The sequence below is a fragment of the Equus caballus genome, chromosome 11, assembly GCF_041296265.1.
Source record: "Equus caballus isolate H_3958 breed thoroughbred chromosome 11, TB-T2T, whole genome shotgun sequence".
Taxonomy (NCBI): Eukaryota; Metazoa; Chordata; class Mammalia; order Perissodactyla; family Equidae; genus Equus; species Equus caballus.
In genome coordinates, this window is record NC_091694.1 from 2,095,902 (window position 1) to 2,105,070 (window position 9,169).

The window sequence follows — 9,169 nt, forward strand, 5'->3', positions numbered from 1 at the left end:
AAACCACAGGAATAAGGAGTGGCCGCCAGCACCCACTAAGGGAGGTGGGGCCAGAGCACCGCCCCGCACCTTGCTGCAGGCAGCGGCCCAGAGGAGCCTGCCAGATCCCAGGGTGTGCTCAGCGCTGGAGCCCGGGCTGCCTTCTGCCCCAGCCAGCCAGAGCTGGCTCCACCTGCTCCTGGGCCCCAGCCTCCTTGTGGCACTGCCTGGGCAGGTGCCCTCAAGTGAGTGCCCCGTGAGGGCCAAGGGACACCAGAGTGGGGAGCCACCTGTAACCCACCCTGGCATTCCCACGCACCCTAGACCACAAGGTGGCAGGCCGTGCAAGCATCGACTTTAATATGGGCTGACCTGTCTGTGGGGCGAGGAGGGTCCCCTTTTTGTTCTTGTTGGGCCCTGAAAGATCATGAGGCCTCTGAGGGACTCTGCTTCTGCTTGCTTCTCACAGACAGAAGTGAAATCCCAGTGAGATTGTCTAATTCCAAAATGAGCCGTGAATCAGGGAAGTCATTTCCATCGTCTGGAGCCTCACCAGGCTGCTGACAGCTTGGAGCCGGCAGATCAGGAGAGTCCTGGGTCTCCCACAGGTACCCGAGCCCCAGATGCAGCGACTCCCCTGGACAAATGGGGGGTGTACCTGCTGGAGCTGGCTTCATCAGCACCTCTGGAAGACCCAGCAGGACCCGCTGGCTGTCCTGGAATGTCCCTTCTCAGCAGGCTGAGCCTCTGTACAGACCCACGAGTGACGAGGGGTAGTTAGGGCTTCTGAAGTCATTGATCCAGCAGGGACACACCCCTGCCAGCCTGCCAGCCCACCACCCTCGAGACTGACACAGAAGCACAGAGAGGTTTCCATCCCTGAAGCTACGTGCAAACTGGGCACGTCTGGAAGCCCTGCCAAGGTAGGGACCCTTTAACTGAAGCCCCCTGCCAGCTAGTGGGAGCAGCCGGCTAGTGGGAAGAAGTGAAGAGGAAGGGCGGGGCCCTGGGTGTGCTGCACCTTCCCAGAGAAGAGAGTGCGCTGCGGGGCCACGGCCTGCAGAGCTGCACAGGGCTGGGCCAGGAAGTGTAACCCGGGCCAGGAGTGTCAGGCTGGGCCGTGGTCCCGTGGGAGCCACAGCCTCAGAAGCCGCGTTTGGCTGGAGGGTTTGAATGTTGCCATTTAATCCAGAAATGAGAGCAAGACAGCGGCGCCACAGCAACGCTCCACGGTCATCCTGATGGTGAGCCCCGCGTGCGCCGCGCTGCTCCATCAGCACCGGCCGGCCTGGCCTGTGCCGGCCTCCTGGGAGCCCAGTCAGGGCTGGCCGCGTACCCACTCTCTGGGGGCCCAGTCCTTGGGGAACCCCCACGAGTCCCATGTGAGGAGGCTGAGTTACGAGGCTGCCACTGGGTCCGCCTGCCTGGGCCTGGCCTTGACAGCGACTTTCTCTGTGGAGAAAACAAAGAGATGTTTGTCGAGTACACAGGACTCCATAGGTGGAAGCTTCCAGAGAAGGACAAGAGGAGACAGGGAGCCAGGTCCCAGGGCTTCACGCTCTGGGAAGAGCCTCCACACTCTGGGGGAAGGGAAGTTACAGACAGAAGCCAGGGAGGGCCAACAAACGGAGCTGGCACACAGTGCGAGCACTCAGGATGGGCCAGCAGGTACGGCCCCGCCTCCAGGGCCCAGAGGAGAGGAGCGCCAAGGAGCAGCACGGGGCAGGAAGAAACGTGGAGGAATTACGAAGACAAGTCAGGCCCTGTGGAGAATTTCTGCAGGTGTGTGTTAAGTGATGCCACAGGGAAAGTCATCCCAGGGCTGTGACATTTAGAGGACGGCTGGTCCTGGGCTGGACCCGGGACAGCCTGCATAGTTAAACTGGCCTTTCCTGGCTCTAATTTTGGGACACACCTCTCCGAACGGGGTTTGGCTCTTACGAGGTTACCGAAAGCCCTTGGAAACCTGAGCCCAACCCCAGGGCGAGGCCCCGAGCCCTGTCTGAGTGGGCGCCAGCAAGCTCGCCCACCAAGCTGAGGAGTGGGAAGCGACAACTGCCAAGCAGGGAGGGCAGGTCCCACAGAATTCACTGTTCTCCAAAGACAGAACAAGGAGGGTACCTGGGATCTTTTCAGGAAGGGGCTCTGAGGGAACTTCTGGCAGCTCTATTTGTTCCTGCAAGAAACAGAGGAAAGGTCATGAGACACAATCCCTTAGACGGCCTCTGTCTTTCTCTAGGAAAGGATCCTGTTCACTTACCTGCTCTCGGTTGCCTATAAAACGAACAAGAATCTTCCCGCCCAAAAGCCCCTGAGTGCATCCTTCTTAGCTTCCAGCATCTCTGAGACTCGCTCCAATCACCCCGGGGGCAAAGTGGCCACTAAAGGGTGGCTCCTCCCTGCAGTCTGGACCTGAGGGGCATCCCCGGAGTCCCGGCTCAGTCAGCCAGTGCTAAGACCATGGGCTTTGAGACGGGCGCCCGGGTCGCTCTGGCCTCCACACGGGTCCAGGAGCCGCAGCAGCACCTCTGCTATGGCTTCCCTGAGGTGGCAGCACTCGGGGCTGGGTCTGTGGGGAGCTGGCTGTCCCAGTGAGTGCCGGGCTGCCTCTTGGGCAACATGTGGTGGTTTTACCTCTCAGCTGGCTGCTCTGGCAGCTCACGAGGCACTTGGGCCTTGGGAGGAAGTAAACCAGAGGGCACACAGGGACAACCAAGGGCAGCGAGCAGCAGCGCTCAGATCTGCTCCTCCTGGCTCAGTCTGCAGGACAGGGGCGGCGGGCTGGGGGCACAGCGGGCTGGTGGGCACAGTGGGATCTGGCATGCTGAGCCAGTGGTCCAGAGATGAAGACGCCCTCTGTCAGGGAGCAAATACAGACCTCAAGGCCTGGACGTGACGGTCCAGCCTGCTAGGGGCCTCCAGGGCTGACCTGCACAGGACAGGTGCGCAACAGGGAGCAACCCGGACACAAGCGCAGAAAGAAGGCCCACAGGATCGGAAACCACATTAGGGCCCACCAGGGAAGGCCCACCAGGGGGGCCAGGAGTCGGCACGTCCACTCTGTCCAGGTTCACTTGGCCAAAGGTCAGTCCAACTGCCTGGAACACTCGGTGGACCGCCCCCGACTGTTCTGTCCAGACCAGTCTCTCGCTGCTGTCAGCCAGGTGGATGTGGAGAACCGGCCTCAGTTTGGCCCGTTTCAGGAAGGAAAACCAGCTGCAATACCAGGACTGTGTGCTCAAGTGAAACCCTGTGCAGGTGGTTGCCCAAAGCCAACAACCGCAACAGGCAGGGGCCTCCTGGGGGTCCCGTCACCCGAGTGCCTGCGCTCCGTCCTGGGCGTCCCGTCACCCGAGTGCCTGCGCTCCGTCCTGGGGGTCCCGTCACCCGAGTGCCTGCGCTCCGTCCTGGGGGTCCCGTCACCCGAGTGCCTGCGCTCCGTCCTGGGCGTCCCGTCACCCGAGTGCCTGCGCTCCGTCCTGGGCGTCCCGTCACCCGAGTGCCTGCGCTCCGTCCTGGGGGTCCCGTCACCCGAGTGCCTGCGCTCCGTCCTGGGGGTCCCGTCACCCGAGTGCCTGCGCTCCGTCCTGGGGGTCCCGTCACCCGAGTGCCTGCGCTCCGTCCTGGGGGTCCCGTCACCCGAGTGCCTGCGCTCCGTCCTGGGCGTCCCGTCACCCGAGTGCCTGCGCTCCGTCCTGGGGGTCCCGTCACCCGAGTGCCTGCGCTCCGTCCTGGGGGTCCCGTCACCCGAGTGCCTGCGCTCCGTCCTGGGCGTCCCGTCACCCGAGTGCCTGCGCTCTGTCCTGGGGGTCCCGTCACCCGAGTGCCTGCGCTCCGTCCTGGGGGTCCCGTCACCCGAGTGCCTGCGCTCCGTCCTGGGGGTCCCATTACCTGAGTGATTGCATTCAGCTCCTCCAGGATGGCATCTTCGTCCTCCTGAGTGAAGCTTCCTGCCAACAGCTCATCTATTTGCTGCAAAAGGAGGAGCCAAGGTGAGGAGCATGGCCAGCTGGGGCCGAGGGAAAAGGTGGCCCCTTGTGGAGGAAGGAGAGAGCCCATGGCTGAAGGTCCCTCTCACTTGAGAGAAGACAGCCGCCACGTGCCATGGGATGACACGGCTCTCGTGGGCGGCCGGGGGACATTCACTAAGTTGTAGCTGTACTTGCTGGCTGGCAGGAGCGAGCCCCGGGACGCAGCCACACCTACCCGCTGGTACTCCACCGCCTCCTGTGTCTCGTCCAGGATCCGCTCCACTTCTTCTATGGACATCACCTATTGGTTCAAAGTTTGTGAGTCTTGTCAGTGAGGCAAATGGTAACACCACCTGCATTAAGGCCACCTAGATTGTCAGGGCACAAGGCCCCACCCCTCTGCTCCTGCTTAAATGAAGCCTGACCAAGTGGGACATGACACACCTCTGGTCACTTCTGTCCCAGGCAGGGCTCCACCCACAGTGGCTACGGCGCCGTCGGACCAGTCTTTCAGAAGCCTCAAGTACACGCCTCAGATTCCTGCTGGCCCTCTCACCCACCTTCGGGCACCCAAACCAACCCTGGCAGTTTCAGGTAAAAGCAAGCAAAAAGTGTAAAAAACTTTCTCTGGGCAGGTGCCTTGATTTATTTTGGGTGGCAAGTTCAAAGCAGCGTCTTTGCTTGACAGGCAGGCACAATGCCACATTCAACACTCAGAAAAGCAGCGTAACCTCAGCTCTCTGTCCAGCCCCACTTACCAAACTCGCCAGGAGTGGTGGGGGTGGGGGTGGGGGCTGTGGCATGGCTCCCCTGGGCCTCGCCTCTCCTTTGACCATCCACCTCCATGCTGCTTCCTGAGACCAGGCTGAGCTCGCCTCCTCCGGGAAGCTCTCCCGATTAGTTCACCACCCCGCTCCCCCACCATAACCCGGCTTTCCCTCTAGTTATCTTAGCATCTGTGGACCCAATTTACAGTTTGTGCCCGTCACCCCATTCAGCTCAACATCCTTGAGTTTGTCTGTCCCACTAGACTGTCACCCTCTCCCAGTAGTGACTGGCTTTCCCATGTTCCTGTCTAGCACAAACACCTCCCGGCTGATGGCCTGGGCACACGTGTGGCCTCAGGGACAAGCCCCCTCTTGTTGCACTGGACTGCCCCTCCTCTCGGCCCCTAGCCCCGTGGGGACCTACCTGGTGCATCTTATTCAGACACTCATTTCCAAACTGCAGCCCTTCCATCACCTTCATTTCAATCTGGGTGAACTCAATACTCTGGACCTGAGGAGGAAACCAGACCAGACCCGCGTGCTCAGGGCCCGCCTCCCACTCCATCCAGATCCACCTACGGGTTACCGACAAAGTGCTTCTGGCCTTGGACAGGCCGTCCTGCGCCTCCCTCCTCCCTCTTGCCCTCTCCCGCTGCCCTCACCACTCCTGGGGCCTCAGCAGGACTGACAGGAAGCTGGGAGGGAGCTCAAAGTCCCGCCAACTGCTTACCAGCAGCTCTGGACAACAAGAGTGGAAGCGGAGCTCGGGGCCCTGCTGCCAGGGAGCCTCCATGAGCCAGGCACCTCCTCAGTCACCAGAGCAGACCCGCCCACCCTCCCCACCCAGGAGCAGCCCAGCCCCTCAACCACAATCCTGCAAGAGCCAACCTGCCCCAGGCCCTTAGGACTGTCAGGTCCCGTCAAAGATCCTCCTCCACTGCCAGGCCTGACCCTTCCTGAGCCTCCCGTGAGAGGTCCAAGAAAGGACAAGGATCCATTCCAGTCCTGAGGGGCCCCGTACCGCGCACACAGCCCTGCGGCCCTGGCTGAGTGCTGTCCCCCTTGGCCTACCATTGTCTCCAGGCTGGTGATCTGGTTTTCCGTCTTGTCCAGGAGCTGCTCCCGGTATCGCTTCTTCTTGAGCAGCAGCTTGGCCCGTCTGCAGGGGGAACCCGAGCAGTGACCTGGCAGCCGTGCAGACCGGCTGGCCCGCGCTACCCAGCCTCCCGGGGCGCCCTCACCCCCTGCTCCAGGCCCCCTCGCACACAGCCTGGCCCCGGTGGGCACTCACTCCTTACGGCCATCCCGCAGGAGCTGCCGGGCAATCTCCCGCTCCCGTTCCAGCTGCTGGGTGATCCTCTTCTGGTACTGTTTCAGCTTGTCCCGCTGCTGCTTCAGTTGCTGCCAAGAAAGTAGGCCTCATGTCAACACTGAGCAGACGCTGCACTGAACCCTCCCCAGGCCACCGAGTGCCCATCTGGCCAGCCTGGAGGCTGCAGGGGTCACTGAAGGGACCCTTACAGGCGAGGCAGCCCTAACCGCCACCACTGGAGGTGCACCCTCTGAAGCAGCCCTCTCCATGGGGACAAGACTGCCCCACAGGGGACAGAGGGCAGTAGCTGGATGTAGTCCTGGCTGTCACAGCTGCGGGGTGCTACGGGCATCCAGTGGGTGGAGGCAGGGATGCCACTCGACATCCTGCAAGGAAACAGGGCCGCCCCCCGCACAGAGTCCGCTGGGCCCAATGTCCACAGTGCCGAGCGGAGATCCTGCCCGCAAGTCCACCGCCGCCATCAGCCCACCCAAACACCCTCTGCAAGGAGTGAGCGACCACGGGCGGGTCAGGGAGTGCTGCCAGCGCCTCGACAATTCAGAGACAACACAGAAGACGCGGCTGACAGTCTCAAGTGCCACCATCCCACCAGCCACGGGAGGGTTTGGGGCCTCCCCTCCCGGCTTTCCTCCGCTGTGGGCTTCAGCCATTTCCCTCAAGTGTGTTCAGCGTCCCTTCTTGTCACTTATCACCGTATCTGAGTGGACAGCATGGCGCACTTGGGTGACATGTTCGCATGATCTCGCCAAGTGCCTTGGACCCGTGTTCTGACCCAGAAAGGAAGCAAGACCATTTACACATGGCAGTCAGTCCTTCCTACTTTAGGCCGTTTACGTTTCTTCCAAATTCCATCATTTCAGGCGATGTGTGAGCAGCCGCAGCACAGGGCATGTCTCACACGTGGGACTCTATCTTTAGGGTCCATTACTGGGAGTTATTTAACCCAGGTCTCCAACACGGTGAGAAATTATGCCCAGCACAGGCTCGGTCGGCGCTGTCTGAGGAGCGCTTCACAGCTCCCCCCACACCACGTTCTCTTGAGCGTCTCCCCAGTGCCCCTCACAGCCTGCGGCTCAGGCTCGGTGACGACTGCGTGTCCTGTCCCTGCTGCAGTGTCAGGCGCCCAGTGTCCCGGTCCCACAGCCCGCATGCCCCACGGGCAACCTACATGCCTGGTCCTCCCACCTGTGGCTGCCTTTCCTCCCCGGGACACTGGGCACCCGCCCCCGCAGGGCCCAGCCATGCTGGCTGTGTACAAAGTATCACAGAGGAGCCAAAGGGAGGCAGGTGTGGCCAGACTGTGTAAAACATAAGGTCTCAGCAGAGGGTCACAGGACAGCACACCCGACCCTGAAGTTTCCCAGCTCAGCTTTTCATCCCAGGACGACATCAGGCACTTGAACTCCAACAGGGAGAACGAGCAAGCCCTGCATTGCCTGCAGAGCCCCACATGAGCGAATCCTGGGCAAGTGGAAAAGGCTCCTGGAAGAGAAACCCTAAGGGGAGTCTTTAGAGAAGACTCGCCTAGGAGGCTTCCTGCTCAGCCAGAGGAGGTGCTGTCAGCCAGGAAGTGGAGGGGGGAGCTGGCACCCTGTGGGGCAGGCCAGGCGGGACCTTGCTGTCCCCTGGGACCCGACCACTAGCTCCGGAGCGCTTCCTGACCCTCTTCCCATCAAGCACCCAGACCTGTGCAGATTTTCTCTAGCGAGAAACACGCCTGTTATCTCTTCCTCATCTGGGGAACCTCGGCTAAGAACCGTTCCTAACTTACGGTTTCACAAATCAACGTAAAAAACATGTCATTTGAATTCATTTGTCTCTTAGTATGAAAATAGCGTATTTTTGCTGCAGAAAATTTAGAAAAGAGAGCATGAGCAAACGTGACCTCTGCTCCCCTCTGGGACCATCTCCTTCCCAACAGGTTTTTCTCCTTACAAAAATGGGTTCATCGGGACACACCGTTTCACTTAACACATCATCCGACTCTTTCCACGGAAACTAACTTTTACACGGAGCTCTCCCGGAAGAGACTCTCGAATCTACAAGTAGGAACATCGCCACCATCACCAGAGACCCGCGAGGGCGCGGTCGGCACAGGCTCCGCCTCGGGGACAGAGCAGGACGCCGAGATTAGAGCGCGGACGGCGGCAGACGCCGAGCCCACCCCGACCCGTAGCCGCAGGCCGCGGCCGCCCCTCGCCCTCTTTAAAGCCCCGTCGCGGGAGCCCGGCCCCGGTCCCCAGGCCTCCCGCCGAGCCGGCAGCGCAGGCGTGGACGCCGACCCGGGGCCCGACCGACGGCCCGGGGGGGCAGGACCGCAGGACCGCGCGACGCGCCCCCGCCCCGGAGTCGCAGTCAGGGCGGAGCCGCCGCCCGGGTCGCGCGGTCCACGAGCGGTCGAGTCCGACCAGGTCCGCGGGAGCGCGGCCCGCGGAGGGGTCCCGGGCGGCCGGACGCGCACACGCGAGACCCCGGCAGCCCGGCCCCCGCGGGCCCCGAGGCCGGGAGCAGCCGCCCGGGGGCCCTCCCCCGGGGCTGGGCAGAGGAGGCGCCGGGGCCCGCGGCCGGGCGGGAGGACAGCCCTGCGCCGCCCTGCCTCAGTTTCCCCGCCCCGCCCCCACCCTGCCCGCGGGGCTCCGCCCCTCACCAGGATGGCCTTGTCCTGCTCCGTCACCCGGCTCTGCTTCTTGCGGCCGAACAGGTTGCCCATGGCGCCCCCGGCCCGCGCCCCCGGCCCGGCCGAGCCCCAGCAGCGCCCTCGCCCTCGCGGCTGCCGTAGTCCGGATCCGCCCCGCTACGGCGGCCGCGCGGGGCCAGGCGCTGCAGAACGCGAACCGCGCGGAGGGCGGAGCCGCGCGTCGGAGCACGGGTTCGAGTCCACCCCTCACCGTCTCGGCGCCGGCCGCCAACACAGAGGCGCCCTTGGACCTGCACAGAGAAGTGGCAGATGTAAAATGACGGTAGGGCCCGGAATGCTCTAGATGGTGTATTTCATGTGCATTGCCAGAATGGCCCCACCTGTGCAGATGGAGACTAAAAGTTCCAATCTCCTGTTTAGGTGGGATCTTTTCAAGTTAACCGGGTGGACAGTCTCCCGAGGTGGTCAGAAATATTGTGCA

General features: G+C 62.4%; 1 protein-coding gene across 1 annotated transcript; it reads right to left on the reverse strand.

Annotated features, from left to right (window-relative positions):
- Window positions 1-317: 317 nt before the first annotated feature.
- On the reverse strand, window positions 318-8,856 carry CHMP6 (charged multivesicular body protein 6). The gene is made up of 8 exons (XM_023651840.2): window positions 8,698-8,856; window positions 6,009-6,118; window positions 5,789-5,876; window positions 5,142-5,228; window positions 4,186-4,251; window positions 3,871-3,951; window positions 2,101-2,155; window positions 318-1,431 (listed from the first exon to the last, which is right to left on the reverse strand). Exons 1-8 carry the CDS (start codon window positions 8,758-8,760, stop codon window positions 1,376-1,378), a joined length of 606 nt encoding a protein of 201 aa, XP_023507608.1. The 5' UTR covers window positions 8,761-8,856; the 3' UTR covers window positions 318-1,375.
- Window positions 8,857-9,169: the final 313 nt, after the last annotated feature.

Coding starts and splice junctions, on each gene's coding strand:
- CHMP6 (XM_023651840.2), bottom strand. CDS start 8,760: ATGGGCAACCTGTTCGGCCGCAAGAAGCAGAGCCGGGTGACGGAGCAG. Junction 5,877..6,008: donor CTGCGGGATGGCCGTAAGGA/GTGAGTGCCCAC, acceptor TTCCCCCTGCAG/ACGGGCCAAGCTGCTGCTCA. Junction 3,952..4,185: donor AGGCGGTGGAGTACCAGCGG/GTAGGTGTGGCT, acceptor CTCCTTTTGCAG/CAAATAGATGAGCTGTTGGC.